General features: G+C 34.2%; 1 protein-coding gene across 2 annotated transcripts; it reads left to right on the plus strand.

The window, feature by feature from the left end:
* Positions 1 to 1,135: 1,135 nt before the first annotated feature.
* LOC117112444 (4-coumarate--CoA ligase 1-like) lies at positions 1,136 to 18,328 on the plus strand. Of its 2 annotated transcripts, XM_033255527.1 has the most exons (12): positions 1,136 to 1,300; positions 3,556 to 3,763; positions 4,977 to 5,083; positions 9,431 to 9,630; positions 10,455 to 10,641; positions 11,577 to 11,748; positions 11,851 to 11,951; positions 14,037 to 14,181; positions 14,868 to 14,950; positions 15,940 to 16,102; positions 16,977 to 17,118; positions 17,223 to 18,328. In XM_033255527.1, the coding sequence occupies exons 1-11, from the start codon at positions 1,151 to 1,153 to the stop codon at positions 17,093 to 17,095; spliced, it is 1,635 nt and encodes a 544-aa protein (XP_033111418.1). In that variant the 5' UTR covers positions 1,136 to 1,150; the 3' UTR covers positions 17,096 to 17,118; positions 17,223 to 18,328. The 2 variants fall into 2 exon arrangements, with proteins under 2 accessions (XP_033111418.1, XP_033111417.1); XM_033255526.1 differs by having other exon boundaries at positions 16,977 to 18,328.
* Positions 18,329 to 19,568: the final 1,240 nt, after the last annotated feature.

Raw genomic sequence — 19,568 nt, forward strand, 5'->3', positions numbered from 1 at the left:
TGTATATATATACAGTATATATATACAGTATATATATATATTTATATATTTATATATATTCTATTCATTTATTATTTATTTATTAATCTATCATAATACATCTAAGATCAATAACATCAATTATCATTAAACATGATCAAACATGCAGGTTGTACAATTCGTCTATTGAGAACTCTCCTCTCATTGGGCGCCCTCTCCAGTTCCTGTATGGTTGAATCATTTCAAAGTTAGCGAGGGTGCCTCCGTCGCGATTCCTATAAAGGCCAGCAATATGGCCGGGCTGGGTTGACTTTTTGATACAAGCAAATCATTTGATTTTAGTAGTACTCAATGGGAAGTTCATATGTACATCATCATCTATATTAAAACATTGTCATTGTCACTTTTACGGATTTGTAGCGTGTTTTAAGGTGCCTCGCACTTTTGGTACAATACGGCAGTTATACCATCCACCTCGCATGAAATGCGGTTGACCACCATAGTCACAAGGGTAGATGGCCTGCATGAATCGCATGCCTCGCTGACCCGTAGTTTGTCAATACCCGATTTATTTAGTATTACAATTGTATACACAAACATTCAAAAAATACTTCCTCAAATATCTACCCCTCAAAAACCTCCCTGAAATAAAGGATGGTATGGGAGGTAAGTAGGCAGCAACGATAAAAGTGATACACTTTAAAAAGGAAGAGCAAAACAAAAAAACTTTTTTTTTTTTTTGGATCTGATATATATGAAACATGTACGGTTTGCATTGTAGTAATACACAGATAGGCAGTTACAGTATCATTGTGAGGTTATGGGAAACACAGATAGGCATTACAGTATTATAATTTGAGATTATGGAAAAGTAAAATATTGTACTATAATAAGCACATTATTGGGCTTTAAAACACAATAGTTTAGTTTTGTTGGAGTGTTCGGTAGATTCATAGAACCTTCCACCTTATTTCTTAGTGTTTGATTTTAACTATTTTTTAAATATTTTGTATCAATAGTTGTATTAAAAACAAATTAAAAATACATACATTAGTTTTTAAATAAAAATGAAAATTATCTTTATTACAAAACACTATTCGTGGAAGTGTTATACATCGCATTATATTTTAAGTATAAAAAAAAGAAAATTATATTTCAATCGTTAAGATTTATGCCTTATTTTTCAGTCTCTCGTTGTCAATCCAGCAGTAGTGAGGCAGGAATCCTAAGGAGTCCCCACCCTGATGTCCACATACCCGAAGTGCCGCTTCTGGAGTATTTGATGGAAAAATTTCCTGAATATGGGGACAAAATAGCTGTGGTAAATATTCATGTATTTATTTTGTTTTTAATTGTTATTTTGTTGTCAGCATATGAGAGAAAAGCTGGCATTGTGGAGCTAATACGTGACTCAGACTCTATTAACTCATAAAGCTGGTTTTCCATTAGGCAAATTTATTCGCGCGAATGGAAAGCGTTGTTTCGCTTTCCGGGCTCTGAATGGTTGTGCATTTTTTTTCGCTTTGCAAAAAGTAGAAACAGTTCGAACTACCGATCTGGCTGAAGCGAAAACTCTGATTCGCGCAAATAAATTCGCCCAGTGGAAAACTGGCTTTCAAATCATAAAGAGATCTTTCTAGGGGAAAAGAAAGTTACAGCTACTCTATGCTTTGAGCACTTTGAGACTCTGGTGTAAGTCTTTTTAAAGTATAAAAAGATTGAGGAAAAAGGAAAATTATAGTCTCGTTTAGGTCTGAGAGTGCCATTTCCTGCCATCTGGAGGTGCCATAATTATAAATTTTCTTACCTCAGCCCCGACCATGGTTTGGCTGAGGTGGTATAGATTTGCCATCTGTCAAAATCCCTCCCTGGGCACCCTCTATCTCAAATTCCTGGATATACGCCACTGAGCATTATCTTGATTATATTAATTATTGAGGAACCTTAACCTACGTGTGCAATGATTTGGAGTTGTTGTATTCTCCAAATTTATGTTGTAGGTCAAAGAATTCACAATATTGTTGCAGATTTCAAAGCTTTCTTTATTGATGATACGATAATATTCATATGTATTGTCTACCTGTACTTTTATGTCAGTGTAACAACATTGTCTGTACTATTAACCGCTTATGTTGGAAATAATTTACTGGTATACTTGATGCTATTAGTTGGTGTAATGCAGTAGTGATCTGAAATTTTAGCTGGAGTTTCATTGATGATATTCAAGTCCACTGATGGGCTTGATGAATTACCCCACTTTGCTGTTGCATGACTTTGACCGGGGAAACTGAAAGCAGTGAAGCACAGTTCCTGTGATACAGCACTTCCTGGTTATTGATGTTTACCGTGATTCTATACAGTGACACACGGCATGATACTAAACAAGCTACTCAGATTATGTACTTTAAAATAATACTTATGTACTTACATCATTTGTGTCTGTTTGTTTTACTGATTTCTACTGAAGTACCTACTTGAATCCCATCTCAGTGTTTGTGTATTATTTGTAATTCTAAGATAGTCCAGGCAAGTCACTTTCTAAAGGTTATTATTGATTTATTTATTAATTTGCCTACATGAAATAACAATTATTTGCACTTTAGCGAGACTTTTTTTATATCTTGTTTTGAAAACTTATTTTTTTAAAGATCGTCAAAGGAGAGCGGAAAAAAAAAAAAAATTTTGTTGTCTTATTTAGCAAATACAGGTAGTTTTGCCAAAACATCCATAAAAATAAAATTAAAATGTTATTGGTGAATGTAAACAGTGTAGTAATGGGATGGTTAAATGCTTTAAATTTACATAAGGAAAAAATACACATTTTATTTTTGAAGATTTTAAGGCAGGGTGGGTGTAATAGAAATAAAGAAAAATTTTTGCAAGAGAAATAAATTTGATTTGGTTTTTCTAAATATATTAATCCTTTGATTGAATACCAGCAAATGAAGGGTATTTCAAAAGACTAATAGGAACTTATTAATGCATTTAATAAATGGCAAAGTCTTTTTTTCTCTTCATTATTTTCAATATAAAGCTAATAATTAATAAACAATCAATTTTATATTAATGTGTTGCATCAAGAAAATAGGAGTGTTGTTTTTTTGCATGTCTGATGCAAAAAAACATCACAAAACACAAAAAAAACATCTAAATAACATTTGCAGTACCCGCTGCTACTGGGGGAAAGAATTCAACAAGTGCCAACTCCGTGGTTTAGTGGCTATGACACCATGATAGTTATCTGTAGGTTGTAGGTTCGATTCCCACCCAAATCACTTGCGAATTTTTTCATAAGTATTTGGGAACGTGCTGAATATTCGGTACGATAACACTTAAGATGGATAAGATAATCACTCCTGTGAGTGAGTCAATATATTGAAAATGTGTATAAACCTTTTAGCTCAAAACAGTGTTTTTAATCAGTTTTTTATGCAAGTTTCATTATTCACTTAATACACTATTTACCATTCATCATCATCATCATCATCATCATCATCTTCCGCTACTACATAACCTCTATTATTTGTTTTAACTATAAATGTGTTTTAAATATTTGTTTATTTTGTTATGTCATAGGAAGATGCTGTATCAAAAACGCAATATGCCTTCAGTGAATTACGCCACGTATCAGAGCGCATCGCAAGTGGACTTGCACGGATTGGTTTCAAGAAAGGCGACCGCTTCGCTGTTTTTAGCCCCAATTCAGCTGAATATATTGCAATGTTTTTTGGTATTGTAATGGCAGGGGGAGTCGTAACCACAATTAACCCAGCATACACATCAGGTCAGGCTTCTTTAATTTTATTTTAAACATATTTTATTTATTATTTAAATCTATTAATTGTCTACCTTCTAATTCCAGGGTGCTGGGTTTGATTCCTGTCAGTGTTGCAGGATTTGTTCTCACCACCAAAACAACTCCACTCTCTAAACCTCATAATTGAGATTTAGTTTTTGTAAAGTATCGTGTAAGACCACTCCCTAAACCTCATAATTGAGACTTAGTTTATGTAAAGTATCGTGTAAGACCACTCTCTAAACCTCATATTGAGATTTAGTTTGTGTAAAGTATCATGTGTGTATGTTTGTCTTGTGTAAGGGCAAGTAGGACAGTGATATTCGCTATTGACAATCCTTGGTGCAAATAAAGAATATTTTTTAACCTAAATTCTGTCTGTAAAAGTCTGTTAAAAATCTCATCAGGCAGTTTTTCTGCCATGCATATTATTCTCATGTAAATTAGTGTATTGTCTGTTTTTTTAAGAAATTATTTTTAATGATGTTTTTTTAATCTAGTAAACATTATGATGCTAATGATTTCATGGAATACCGTAAGGTACAGCACTAAACGCCTTCATGTACCTTGCATACTTTACCAGGATACTAACAAATTAGAAGGTGGTTTCTGCTGGTTTTCTGGGTATTTGAACTTTTTTTATTCTGTGTTTTGCGAATGTATATGTTTAAAGATCAACAGAGGAAGGCGGAAAAAAAAATAAAGTTTTGTTTTCTTATTAGCAAATAATTTTGCCAAAAAAAAACATTCAGATGGAGGAGAAAATAAAAATAAAATTTTATTGGTAAATATAAACAGTGTAAGATAGTATAAACATACTTCAAGTATCAAAATGCACGCCATCGTGTCAGGATTCAATATCTGAGATTAATCAACCTTTTGGTAAAAGTGTAGTAATGGGATGGTTAAATGCTTTAATTTTATATAATTAGGAAGAAACATACATATCTTTGGAGATTTTCAAGACATGAAAAATGAAAATAAAGTAAACCTTTTAATTTTTTGCGGGTACGCTAATTGGCCAAAAATTTAATTTAATTTTTATTCAAAATCATCATTATTTGCGGGTAGCAGGTTCCCTAAACAAGGTTTAAAATAAGTCTCGCATAAAAAAAAAGTACTCTCCCCACTCCCCCAAATAAAGAAGGATGACCCATTTTGTTATTGACAACGAAATTCCATTTTGTTTGTTTCTTAACAGAGGAGCTAACATTTCAATTGAATAACTGTGAGGCTGAATATATAGTTACAATACCAGCCCTTTTAGATACGGTTTCCACTGCTAAAAAACAAGCACCATTTCTTAAAGTAAGTCAAATACATTTTGATATACAGGTAATTAATATAATAATTAATACATTTTAATATACAGGTAATTAATATTGTTATTTTGTTAAATATGTTAGTTACTGTACTATTCCAATGATTTCAAATTGATTTGACTGCAATTAAAGATGTTGTCCCTTGCTAATGTCAAAAATAATAAAAAAAATAAGTTTGAAATAAACTTGCTCATTTTGCAATAACATACAAATTATCTTGTGCATAGAAATGATTGAATTTAAAAAATGTGTGCCCTGATTTTTTAACCAACAAATTATAATAAAAATAATAAAACACTTCCAGTGACTGGAAGTGTTTTTATCATTTTTCGCTGTAAACTGACATTAAACTTAGACATTTTTTAAAAACACTAATTTCTGTGTTCAAGTTGATAACTTTTTAAATGATACTTCAAAATGGGCAAGTTAATTTCAAAAATTATTTTTTATGATTTTTTTTAATATTTAGCATGGGACAATTATATACATCTTTAAAATTTGAAATACAGGAGCGGACTGCTATAAGCGCTCTTTAGACGATCTTAACGGTTAGCCGGCTAAAATCGTGACGTCACTACTGGTCTATGTTTATAGACCATTGCTATACCAGTCTAACCAGTTAGCCGTCTTAAATTTTAAAGCCTACTCGGAGGAAGCTTAAAACAGTCTTAAATCATTTTCATCATGGCATTCTGCTGATTTAATTCAACAGTGCAATGGCAAGAACTAGGCCTAGATTGTCAAAGTCGGAGAACTGAAGGACGAATATTCCGCACACTTCTCAGCGTCTGTAATAATAGGTCTACGTTTATTTACATTCATTTCGATACTTTTGCGTGCTTCAAGCACGCATGATGTTGCTCCCGATCTTACGTTACCAGGGAGTGCTTGTTTGCGTTTCAATACTCAAAGCGGTCTTAGGGAAGACTGTTTTATAGCAATGGTCTTATGACTGTCTAAGTGATAAAGCTGGCTTTATTCGAGGATTTGAGACTACCAGTTAAGACAGTTTTATAGCAATCCACCCCTGGTCTCCCTTCAGTTAAAGACCACTTTTGTTACTGGAGTTCCCTTGGTCTTTACCAGCTTTGGTCTCTAATTAGTATAATAAAGATAAAAACATTATTTGTTAAATTGTGACCACAGGAAAGTGGTGTTTAATTGGTGAAGTCTTTAGTTAGATGGAGACCTAAAATTGTGAAATGCTCGTAATGCAAAATCATTCATAGATGTACTACAGTTAAACTTGCATAAGTCGACTGTGCCAGTCGAATAATTTCTAAGTCAATTACATCCCAAATTGTTTTTTTCATTATTTAACAATCTGTAAGTCAAATTTTATCTATTAAAGTCGAACAATATATCAATGGCATTTTGGATTCGACTTTAGGCAAGTTCAACTGTATGTGCATTGGTACTAATACCCATGCAATGTATTACTGGTATTGTTTGAAAACAACTGTTAAACACCTGTCCAAATTTGATTTGACAAAAAACATGGGACATGCCTAACTGTGGTCATGATGACATGACATCACGGTCATATGATACATTATGACTATATATGGGCATACAGTATGAAATATGCACGTGATGGATACTCATCCTTTATATTTATGTATATTAGGAATTGTGCAGGGTTTGTATTTGTTTTTGGAATCATAAACAAGAGTATATTGTCTTTAGTACAGTAATGAAATTGTGTAGAAACTCGTTAAACTTAACAGCAATGTGTGTTTGCTGGTTCTCATTAAAAACATGACTAAAAGATACACTTCAGGATAAAGGCTACTTGGCTATTATTGGGCGCCTGGCAATCAGGATTTAAGTGGCAGTGGGGTGGGGGGGAGACGTCTAGGGAGAAATTTGTTGATGGTTTGGCTCTTCATTGATTATTGCTATTGCCTCCTATTGTGTGTAAAAGTTGTTGGCGCATTAGTTGTGGCTTGGACTCCCATTCTTGAGGTCGGGGGTATCAAACTCTTGCTGTGCAAATCACTTGTGTTCTTGGGCAAGGCACTTCATCTATGGCTAACATCTTTCCCATGTAATGTTGCTACTTAACTTATGTTTATCACTTTAATCCCTTTCATTGTTTATCAATCCTTAATCTGACTGAACTAATTGAACCCTTTGTATTACCGCTCTGGCTTTCTGTCTAAATAATAAAATGTCTAATCAAAGCTACTGTTGAACCTCGCTTTTTATTTATTTATATATGTGTATATATATATGTATATATATATATATGTATATATATATATATATATATATAAATTTAAAGGCAAATGGGATAAACCCATAAAAACAACGAGCAGCCACATAAATGCAAATAATGATAATATAAAGTTTAAACGGAACAGTAGAGAAAATCCGATCAAGAATGACAAAACAAACTAAATATCCACTGGAAAAAATCCCAATATCTGCAGACGGATCCGTTTCGGCCTTCTAGGCCTCATCAGTGCAGCTAGGGTAAAGATGATAACCAAACGTTATGACCAGCTTGAGCAGGGCCTAGGCTAGCCCGACGTTCAACTGCAGCATCGCTAATGAACCGTCAATGCCAAACCAAGACAGTATATAGATACGGCCCAGGTGTGGATACAAATATTGGAACAAGAGCTATGCGCCTACTTGATTATGGAATGTTATGGGGCGGAAGACTGTTCCAGTAAACACAGAGTATATTTTGTCATTCTTAACGCGTCCTCTACGAGGCTCTACCAGACAGCACTAGTCGGTGGTCTCATGGACTAATTGGAGATCTAAAGATACAACCTGTATGATGTCATAATTCTGTGTTTTAAGCAGTTGATGCTTTTTTATACTGGAACATCTGTCGTCTATGGTAATTAAAACTCTACGGGTATCACTATTATGGGAATATTTTGCAATACTACCAGTATTTCCACAGAGCCTGTCAATGAAGCCCATCAACTCTTTTTGTAAACAAGGCTTTAAAAAAGTATATATTGAGTTATTTGTAATTTTTTTTTATTTTGCAGATTTTTTATACAGTTTGTATCTGTATTGATTAAAATTGAATAATATAATAATTACTAAGAACGTCAGCTAAAAATAATTTTGAGTTAAAAGCTTTAAGAACCTCTTCATTATTTATTCCTTTTAACTTTTAATTGCTTTTTCCCTGGTTTCATGATTGATTTATCCATAGCCTCTTAATATCTCTTTACTTTATATAACACCAGAGGCCTGTTAGAAGATATAGGATTATTTTTTAGAGAATTGTTCTAAGTTGGTTCGTACTATAGTTGATATTCAAAGTCCTGACAAATAGAAAGATTAGCAGTAGGTCAGATATTATACAGAATATCAGGTCTACAAGTACTGTGATACGAAGTTTGATCTGTTTGTAAACATTGAAAAGTCCAAAATAGATTAATTTGTAGATTACAGTACATAATAATAGTATCAAGATCAGTTGTATACTAATTAATGATTAATGCTAAGGGTTGGAAGAATGCAATTGGGTTTGAAGGGAGAGAATTTGAGTTGGAGCCAAGTCATTGGGGTTGGCAGGAACAGATTTAGCCCATGGTTGGGGATGGTGGGATCAGATTTGATTGGAGCTAAGGGATTAGGGATAAGGGTGGAGATTGACCTGAAGGGAAGTGAATTGGATTAATGGAGAGGACTTGGGCTGGAGCCTTCATTTTTCAAACCATGTGACCTCGTCACTCTCAAGTCATTTTTTTTGAAGTTGTTTGGTTAAAGTTGTTTATATATAATAATGTGGTAATAGGAAAATCTATAAGAGTAAGGGATTACCCCAGTATTCTGGCCCATCCCCCTGCTGTGGAGAAGGCATGTGCACTGAATGGCAGAAAACTGAAAAATTTGACTCTTACGGAGTAGAACATTTGTACAGTAGGAATTAGTTGTTTGCTTGATAACTGCAAGTTAAAGTCATTATGTCTATTTCGTGAATGCTTACCTGAACAACCGCCTAATTGCCTAATCTCTCCCGAAAGAGAACACCCCACAAAAACAGGATGGCGCCAAGCACGTAAAAGTAAAATAACAGGCATTATATTAACAATTGTAAACGTAGAACATTTAAAACATATCTTCTCCTGAATTTAGTATAAATAAGTATTGTATACTGTAGGTAATTTCCAAGTAATAGGAACTGTGGCATGTGAAGTTATTTGTAAATAAATAAGAAAAAAATAAATTGACAATGCATTTTCAGTAAATAAATCCTGAATAGTTTATCCAGGTGAGTATTCACTCATAGACTAGCAACATCACCATTGATTTGTGTATTTAATTCTAATGTACTGTACTAAGTTTTTGTTTCCACCCACAGGATGTCTATGTATTTGGAGAGGCAGAGGGCGCCACATCCTTTTCCAAGTTACTGAATGATGACGGCAGTGCTTTTGCAAGCATTTCACTGGATGTATTTCAGGATGTTTGTGCTTTACCGTATTCCAGTGGAACCACAGGACTACCTAAAGGGGTGATGCTTACACACCACAATATGGTAGCAAATCAGTGCCAAATAAAGTGAGTCACTCTACACATATTATTAAGCAGGCCTGTACTGTAGATTCATCTACAGGGATGTATTCCTAGGAGAGACAATGTAAAGGGAAAGAGCAGCCAGGGGTGGAAAAAGGTATGCGGCAGCGCGACCCGCAGTCGGAGGAATTGACCTTTAACCCGAAGGCATGTTAGGGAGGAACAATTTTTTTTTTTTCACATCACGATGTAATGCATAAATATAATATTATGCTTGTTCTATACCACTAAATGTACTACTGTTTAGTACTGAAGGCGTGCTCAAGAAAATCTTCATGGTCGGAAAAACAATTAATTTTTTCCCAGGCCTGGGAAAGAGCATCCAAGAAGTGAAAGGATCAGTGGTGTGTGGTAAGGAATCTTGAAATAGGAGGCTGATTGGGGAAGGGGACATGAAGGTGGAGTTGGAGGTCTCGATGATTAAGCAATGGGGCCCTATGTAGCAACATATGGGGATTTTTAACTAGTTGAGCACAATTTTTTTGCTTGAGACATTTTCAATGGGTGGGGGTAACTGGGGCTTCACTCACTCCCCCCCCCCATACAGGGACGGATTTGGGGGGATGCTGGGGAGGCACCCGAGGCCCCCCCTTTTGGAAGATAAAAAATAAAAAATATTGATTGCCCAAAATGCCTCAGAGGATATTTTCATGCATCTATAACACAACAATTTCAGAATTGTATTATCTCTTTTGCCCCCCCCCCCTTTTTCCCCTTTTATAGACATCTCTGGATCCTGCCCTGCTATATACACCACTGGAAAGCAGTCCAGCATATTAGTGTGTACTATTATACTTTTTTGATTTCAGTCGAGACTTGAACACTTATACTTTACCAGGCTCGGATATAGAAGCAAACACGCTTTGTCTTCTGCCGATTTTCCATATCTTTGGGATGACAGCCGTGTTGATGAGCTCCCTCTATCAGGGGACGAGAGTAGTGACCATACCACGTTTTGAACCTGAATTGTTCTTGAAGACTATACAAGATTACAAGGTATGCTGCAAAAGAGGTAAAAAGTTAGTATCGTAATTAGTAGGTAGTTTTAATTTATGGTAATTTAGGAATTGCTTTTGTTGCTAAATTCATTTTGAGAAGATTTTTTTTGTAGTTTCAAATCATTCATCATGATTATCAAATCATTTATCATGATGCAGATTTAAGATTGAATTCATTGTCATATATAAAAATGCACATGAAATTTGTTTTCATGAGCTTACACAATATACATACACGTCACAATAAATATCAACCACACAAAATACAATAGCAACAAAATACTTAACTATGTCTTAAAAACAGCTACCTTATGTAAAGGAGTGAGATTGTCTGGTGATTAGGCCTAAAAAAAAACTTGCTTGTATACCATCATCCGCCACCCCTAAAATCTGAAAAATGAGGGACGTTTTTTTTAAGTTAATTAATCTTTTTTTTTTTGACACGATTTTGATTTTACACATTTAATAAGTAACTAAAGTTTGTGAGCTTGACCTAATACATAGTGCAGTAGTTTATTTCAATCTTATGTCTTACTCCAATTAAAGATCCCTCTTCCAATCCCAAACCACAAAAACAATTAGCCCCAACTTGCAAGGAGACCTATAGCTTACATATATTCAGTTTCTACATTTAAAAAACAAATTTTTATCCCACCTTTTATCTTCTACAAACCTCCAGACAGACCGTTTTGGTAATAATAAAAAAAAAAACAACAACTTTTTTCTGCCTGCCCCTTCAGCTATATATTTACAATGTGACAGCAAACAAACCTTTTTTTTTAGGCCTTAGTGTTAAGCTGGTATGTGTATGGTAGAAATGAATTTTGATTTCCTTCAGGTTAACCCAGTTATTATAGGTCTGTATACTTTGAATTGATTGCCTTCTGGTTAACCCAGTTATTATAGGTCTGTATACTTTGAATTGTTTAACAGATCACTCACATGCCAGTTGTTCCGCCAGTTATCCTCTTTCTCGCTAAGCATCCTCTTGTGGATAAGTACGATCTTTCAAGCCTGCAAATCGTTACATGTGGAGCTGCACCTCTTGGTGACGAACTCATCGCAGCTGTACAGAAACGTCTTGACATTCCTTGCATAAGACAAGGTGAGCATGGAATCCCTACAAGGACTATGGTACATGATAATCTAATTTGCTTATCAAATGTGACCCAGGGTCAATATTTTACTGTTTGTTCATTATTTCTAGGTTATGGACTAACAGAAACAAGCCCAGTTACAAATCTACCCAAACCAGACAATTTTATCCCAGCAAGCCCAGGACCACTGGTGCCAAATACAGAAGCTAAGGTATTATAGTATACCAATGATTTCACCAATAAAATCTTGTATATGACTTGCCAAAGGGAATACTAAGTTTTGCAGTTAAATCCTCTATCGACGTTCTCCCCACGCTCTCTAACCTTTGCAGACGGGGAAAGCGTACAAATGTATTATGTTAAATGTGTGGCAACAAAGAAACTCTCCACCATATATTAAAAGGTTGTCCAACTTCCCTCACCCAAGGAAGGTTCACATGGCGTCACAATTGTCGTCTTGCACACATTGTCAATTTTATTTAAGATAATACGAAATATAGTGATCTTTTTGCTGACTTACCCAGAATGTCCACAGCCGGTGGAACCATTTCGCCTAATGTTCTACCTACCAGTAGTAAACCTGGTGTTGTATTAATTAACGGGAAAAATGTTTATCTTAATGAATTAACTGTACCCTTTGAAGGAAATATCTCCAAAGCCCATGAGCGCAAAGAGGAAAAATACCAAAGATTAGTTGGAGATATTATAATGAGAGGTTACAAATGCAAACTTAACTGCTGCGAAATCAGTAGCAGTGGTTTTATAAGTAGGGATAATGAGAACAGAATAAAGCAATTCATCAAGGTTAAGCCGAGTAAATCGCAAGCTATTAAAAAGAAATTATGCGAAACAGCACTTATATGTTCATATTCGATTTGGAATGCAAGACACTCAAATGTCTGAGAAAATGTGAGGGACCTGCCACAGATGATGAGGTTATGCTTGGAATTGAAAATAATATTGGCAAAAATTGTAAAACCTAATTTTGAATAAATAATTTTGTAAATGAAATTGTAAATCTAAAATTTTTTTCTTTTTTATAAATGGCTAAACTGTAAATTATAATTTTTAATAATTAATTTGTAAATAATTGTTAAACCTAAATTTTGAATGATCTTTTTATATATTGAGTTTTAATGTTCATATTCGATTTGGAATGCAAGACACTCAAATGTCTGAGAAAATGTGAGGGACCTGTCACAGATGATGAGGTTATGCTTGGAATTGAAAATAATATTGGCAAAAATTGTAAAACCTAATTTCTGTCTCTTATACACATCTAGATGTTTTTCTTTTTTATAAATGGCTTAACTGTAAATTATAATTTTTAATAATTAATTTGTAAATAATTGTTAAACCTAAATTTTGAATGATCTTTTTATATATTGAGTTTTAATGTTTTACCTTAATGTTTCTCTTTTTGTGCTTCATGTTTTTTATATTTGAACTGCCTTTTGTCTGCGTAAGCCTGTTAAGTCAGGCTGCATCCTGGTTTTTGTTTTGTATATTTCATATCTGAATATCAATAAAGAATGATTCAAGAGATTTTTTATGTCAACATAAGAGGCATGCCATTCCAAAAGCAGAGTACTAGTTTTGCTAAATGTTAAAGTGAGTGATTATCATAAGAATGTGGCAATGTCGTATACTTTAGTATAGAGAAGTCACCTTTTCTCATAACTTTGGCAATAGTAAGTCAGTTCCTGTATGACCCATCATTTTCAAGCTTACAGTGTAAAGATTGAGAATATGTTAAAAAATGTATTTTTCATTTTTTAGTCACGTGGACCTAACACTAACTAAAGGTAAAGGTAGTACCCGTATTCATTACTGAAAGTAGAGGAATGAGCTGTGAGCCCATTGTACTAAGCCTCGGTATTGTGTGGTAGGGTGGCCAGTTCCTTTCCACACCGCATTTTTTCCTCCCCAGTAGTAAACCACTGGGTACCCATTTATACTTCTGGGTAGAGAGAGACAAACGTAGATAAAGTGCCTTGCCCAAGGATTAATTTCAAGTGTGTTCAAAGTTGGAAGCGGTTGGCGCATCGGTTGTGGCTTGGACTCCCAACCTTGAGGTCAGGGGGCTCGGAACTTTCGCTGTGGAAGTCGCTTGTGTCCTTGTGTTTTATTCACTCAGAATTGATTTTGTGGGTGGGGGGTGGGGGTGGTGCCAGATATAATTGTAAATAAAACACTGCACATGATGTAGACTATTTTTATTGGCAATACGCTGTCTTTTGTACACACAGTGCACTCTTTAAAGTGAAGGATATAATTGTGTTTTTCATATCAATAGGTAGTAGATGTCTCATCAGGGGAGAGTTTGCCTGTTAACAAAGATGGTGAATTGTGGATCCGAGGCCCTCAGGTGATGAAAGGGTATTGGAAGAATGAGCAAGCTACTAGGGAGTGCATTGATTCTGATGGATTTTTCCACACAGGTTAGTTAATGGTGTTAGTGGTAATAGTGCTAGTAGATGGTGATGATGCTAATGGTGAGGTGATGGCAGTGATGGTTTTTGTGATAGTGGTAGCACAGTGCAATTGGTGGTGGTAATGATAGTGATGATACTTAGTGGTGGCACAGTGATAATGGTGGTGGTAATGATGGTGATGATACTTTGATAGTGGTGGCTGCCATGCTAATGGTGGGATGATGGAGGTGATGGTTTTTGTGGTAGTGGTAGCCCAGTGATAATGGTGGCAGTAATGATAGTGATGCTACTTCTGATAGTGGTGGCACAGTGATAATGGTGGTGGTAATACTTTGATAGTGGTGGCTGCAGTGCTAATGGTGGGGTGATGGGAATGATGGTTTTTGTGATAGTGGTAGCACAGTGATAATGTGGTAATGATAGAGATGATACTTCTGATAGTGGTGTCACAGTGCTAATGGTGGTGATGATACCTGATAGTGGTGAAACAGTGATAGTGGTGGTGGTAATAATGGTGATGATACTTTAATAGTGGTGGCTGCAGTATTAATGGTTGGGTGATGCAGTGATGGTTTTTGTGATAGTGGTAACCCCCTCCTTGTCTGACAATGACTGGAAACTTGTGCACTATTGAACTCAGTAGGCTTAACCCTGCCATACTTTTGATCCTTTGTTTTTGTTTACATTTTCAGGAGACATAGCGCAGTATAATGACCAAGGCCATTTTTTCATTGTTGACCGACTGAAAGAATTGATTAAGGTCAAAGGATTCCAGGTAAGGTCGTCTGATTGATTTATTAGTAGTTCTTTATCTGACATATTCTTATAAAATAATTTTGTAACATTGTCTCTATTAATTTTCTTGTAAACTTAAAATTGCAGAAACGTATATTAACATTTTATATTATTTATAATAGAGGGGGTGCTCCATACCCGATTTAATCTTGTTTATTGTGTGTCGAGCAATACCTATAGAATAGAATTACCTCTAATCAATAATTGAATAGAATTCAATAAGCTTAGCCCTCTTCATTATTGAATTGGTAGAGAATCCAAGGTATTATCTAGGATAAGCATTCAAATAGTACATTTTTCTGAAACAACCAAATAAACACGACTGCTCACCGGTACAGGCGTTCCTCCACCCTTCAATACGGTTACAGGCGCAAGTTATTATATTGGGGTTTTTGGAAAAGCTAATAAGGTAGAAATGTTTAAGTAACTAGAATGTATATTTGTACAAAAAAAAATTATTATGTAGAATATTCATTTGTACAAAATTAGAATGTCTTAAAATTGAAAAAAAAGTCTTAATATGAAAAAAAAAAAGTCTTAAAATTGAAAAAAAAAAATGTCTTAAAATTAAAAAAAAAAAAATGAATACCAAGACAGTATTTGAACTCACGACCTTCTTTAGAACACATCCTTAACCAACCGCGCCATGCAGTCGACGTGCCCTACTAGTGGTTATGGCAGTAATGTACAGTCCTTGCTAAAACTCCTGTTTTATTTTGTAAGTGTAGGGGGATCCCAGGGATCTAACTTAAAAAAAGGGTGATGAATTGTTGGAAATCACCTCTAGATTATGTGTACAAAATTTCCTGCACATTCGTTCAAAACTGGCGACGCTGGATGCTTTTAAAGTTTTGGTAACGAGGTTGTGGGGTCTGCGCTTAGCGCGGACCCAGTAAGACAATAAGAAGATAATTAGGGCCTAAAGAGTTACTCTATAATTTTTTTTAATCAACACAATTGTTTTTAAAGGTTGCACCAGCAGAGTTGGAAGCTCTTTGTCTTACTCATCCCCAAATAGCTGACGTTGCCGTCATTGGTGTGCCGGTGGAAGGAGTTGGCGAACTGCCAAAAGCTTATGTTGTCAGAAAGTCTGAAGATCTCACAGAAGAACAAGTCAAAGAGTTTGTTGGCAGTAAGTGTTTCCAAGATTTCTGAAAATTAAATAATTATGTTAAAATGTCATTACTATTTTGAATAATCACAAATACATAGGAAGAAATAAATAAAAATATCACAACTATTTGTATTTAAAAGGAAACCCAATAAAACGAGATGTATAACATCAGTGTTTTTACCCCGGTTCTTATATTTTTATATTATCTTTGCATTTTGCTTTTGTGTATGTGAGCTGTCGTGACAAGATGAGTCTTACAGTATGGTACATCGGGTCAATTTGATATATTCAAGAAAATATATCTGAAGTAATATTTTAAGAAAAATTGGGTTTCAATTTTTCTGCTAAGTTTAATATTCATAGTAGCAATAGTTCTGAGTTTAGTTACCTGAGGCAATCATGTTTTGAGGCAACTTTTGTAAAGCTTTTTTTCAGAATTGATAGGAAAACCAACACAAAATTTAGCAGTTGCTTAACTTTAGAGGTGATTTTCTCTTAAGTATGTTTTTAGACATCTGAACTTTAAAATGATTTTACTCTGGTTTAATCTCAACCTAGGAACATGATTCAAAGACCAAAATAAAGCTTATGGTTATCTATCTAAATATATCATCAGCTCAATTTTCATTTATGTGACTCATTTTGTCACGACAGCGCACATATTTAAAAGCGTAAATCAAATTGTAAATCCTCTTACCGTTAAGACACACACCAGGATGCAAATGGGTTCAATGGTCTCAGCATCTCATTAAAATATTCAATGACAAAACCAGTGGGCTAGATATCTGCATTCAGCGCACACAGTCACTAATAAGTTGATCTAACATACCTGTACTATAACTATTTGAAGCAATTCAATTCATAATTTTTTTTATTTTTTTTATTTTGCCAGGTCAAGTGGCTCCATACAAAAAACTGAAAGGTGGAGTAGAGTTCGTCAGCGAAATACCAAAATCACCTAGCGGCAAAATATTAAGGAGAGTTCTGAGAAAATCTGTACTTGAATCCTAAAAATAATTTGAAATAAATCAGTTGATTTTTTAAAATTAATGAATGAAGCGCACATAACAGAAAAACCTTGTTTAAAATTGTTGATCTGAAAAAAAATTTAACAATTTATAAATTAATAATCAGTAGCAGTGTTCTCCCAATTGAAACATTATTACGGGTAATTGTCTATAAAAATTCAGCTATGCACGCATTGTGAGACGTTACCACTTTTGAGTGGTGTTTAATGACTTAAAAAAACAACAACACATGTAGTCATAGCCTAGGTATAGACTGGAATGATGTTCATTTATTGAAAGAAGGCCAGCCTAGACTACCTAGGCCTAGTCAGTGGTTTTATTATCTTACAATATCAACATTTTTACTGGTTGGCCAGCTATTTATTTGATGGCTTAAAATGGCTTTAGGAGAAGAGTGCATAGTGTTCCTATAGTACAGGATTTGAATGTTAGTCCACGAGGCTGCTCTTCTTGGTTTTTTCATCTTGTATATTACTACCTTATTTTAGAGTGTGTTTTTCATGTTCACTGACACCTTTCATTTATAACTTTATTGCCAGGAAGATAATTTACTCTCATTCGTCCACACTTTTTTTTAATTTTTTGTTATTTACAGTAATGCGAAATAGGACCTATTTAAAATCATAAACTGATAATGTTGACATATCTTATCATAGATCCATGTCAAAGAAAGGCAATAGAGGAATTTTTAATTATTTTGTACATTAAATAATTCTAAGACATTAAAAGAATGTTTTGAAGAAACATTTTGGAATGCCTATAAGAAACAGATTTTTGAAAGGTGAAATTTTAGGACAGTAGCAATTTATATATAATAACTAATTTAGAAATGATCAGTACTGGTAGAGTGTAGCTTGTAATGTACAGTAGAACCCCTATTAAGGGGACACCTTTGGGACCAAAAAAGGTGAGTTGTCCCCTGAATAGGGTTGTCCCAAAAGAGGGGTTTTACTATATTCAGAAAATGCTATCATCTCCACTTGACAATAACAGGCTGAAGATTTGCACAGTATTCATTATGATTATGGCAGTGGACCAAATCTAACTTATTTGAATATTGAAAAAGGGAGCAAAATTAGTAATTTTGGAACTAACTATCATTGTTAAGAAAGAAATGTATATAAACAGGTTTTGGATATGAAATAATATTCTTGATAAAATTTAAAGAAAAAAAATAATGGTATTTGAAATAAATTAATTTGTAGTATACTCAGAATGTGAAATATAATGTTTGTTTAACTGCTATATTTTCTGCATTTAATGATTTTGAAAAACAAATTGGATAAAAAAAATATCTTTAAAGTTGTAGTAGTATCTTTGAAATATTATAGCCATTAACGTTGATATCTACAGTGTAATTACATACCTAACTGGCTAGACAACCTATAAAGTTGATATTGATTAATTTTCAAAGATTATATATTTTGAAACATTTAGATTGAAAAAAATAAATATTTTCGAGAACAGGTCAAAACGGCAATAAGTCAAAACGGCAATAAGTCAAAACGGCAAAAAACCAAAACTGCAACACTTTTAGACCAGAACATCAATGGACTAAAACGGCAATAAGTCAAAACGGCAATAAACCAAAACGGCAACACTTTTAGACCAGAACATCAATGGACTAAAACGGCAATAAGTCAAAACGGCAATAAACCAAAACGGCAACACTTCCAGAATGACATACTGTATGGTAATTGGCAAAATGACTAAATAAAATACTACTAGGCCTAGAAGGTCTAAGCCGAAGGTGTAGACTAATTATTATAGTTATTGTTATAAAAATGTATACTGTACTGTACATTGCGGTTATACAATCGCCTAAAATTTTACGCAGCACTTGATGATGCCGAAGTCGTCGTAGTAAACGGACCTGCTTGCATGACGTTTTCAGTTGACCATAAACAGTAGGCAACACAGTTAATAATTGAATCACCGAATTAACAATAGTTAAATAGTTAATAGTTAATTAAAAGGTTATTGAAAGTAACGTTCCATTGGCGTTACAAAACCCGCTCATGATTTCGCACCTTATTCATTTACTTCAAGGTGCTATTAACTCGTATTTACCTCGGTTTGATGGTTTTATTTTAACTGCTGTTACTAATATAACAACATTAAAAAATACAACTCAAATAAAATTAACAGACCATTCTGATTCAATATTTATTTTGGTATATCATCAGTTCAGTTTTTTTCTGATCCAAACATTGTACAAAACAGATAAAATTCGCACAAGGCAGGACAAAAAAATACTACAATAAAAGATAAGAATGGTCTATAAAAGTTTTCTTTAAGAAGTAAAAAATCGCAAAATAAGGTGATTTTAAACTACTTGACTGTGATTTGAAACCAGTGTCAGTATAATCTTAGGTAAGCATGTGGTTAACATAAGCAAGAATTTAGTCCAATGAAACTGTTTATCATCTTGATACCTTCCGACGAAAATTGACCCT

The sequence above is a fragment of the Anneissia japonica genome, unplaced genomic scaffold, assembly GCF_011630105.1.
Source record: "Anneissia japonica isolate Jap-2015-1 unplaced genomic scaffold, ASM1163010v1 scaffold288307_len268549_cov174, whole genome shotgun sequence".
Classification (NCBI taxonomy): domain Eukaryota; kingdom Metazoa; phylum Echinodermata; class Crinoidea; order Comatulida; family Comatulidae; genus Anneissia; species Anneissia japonica.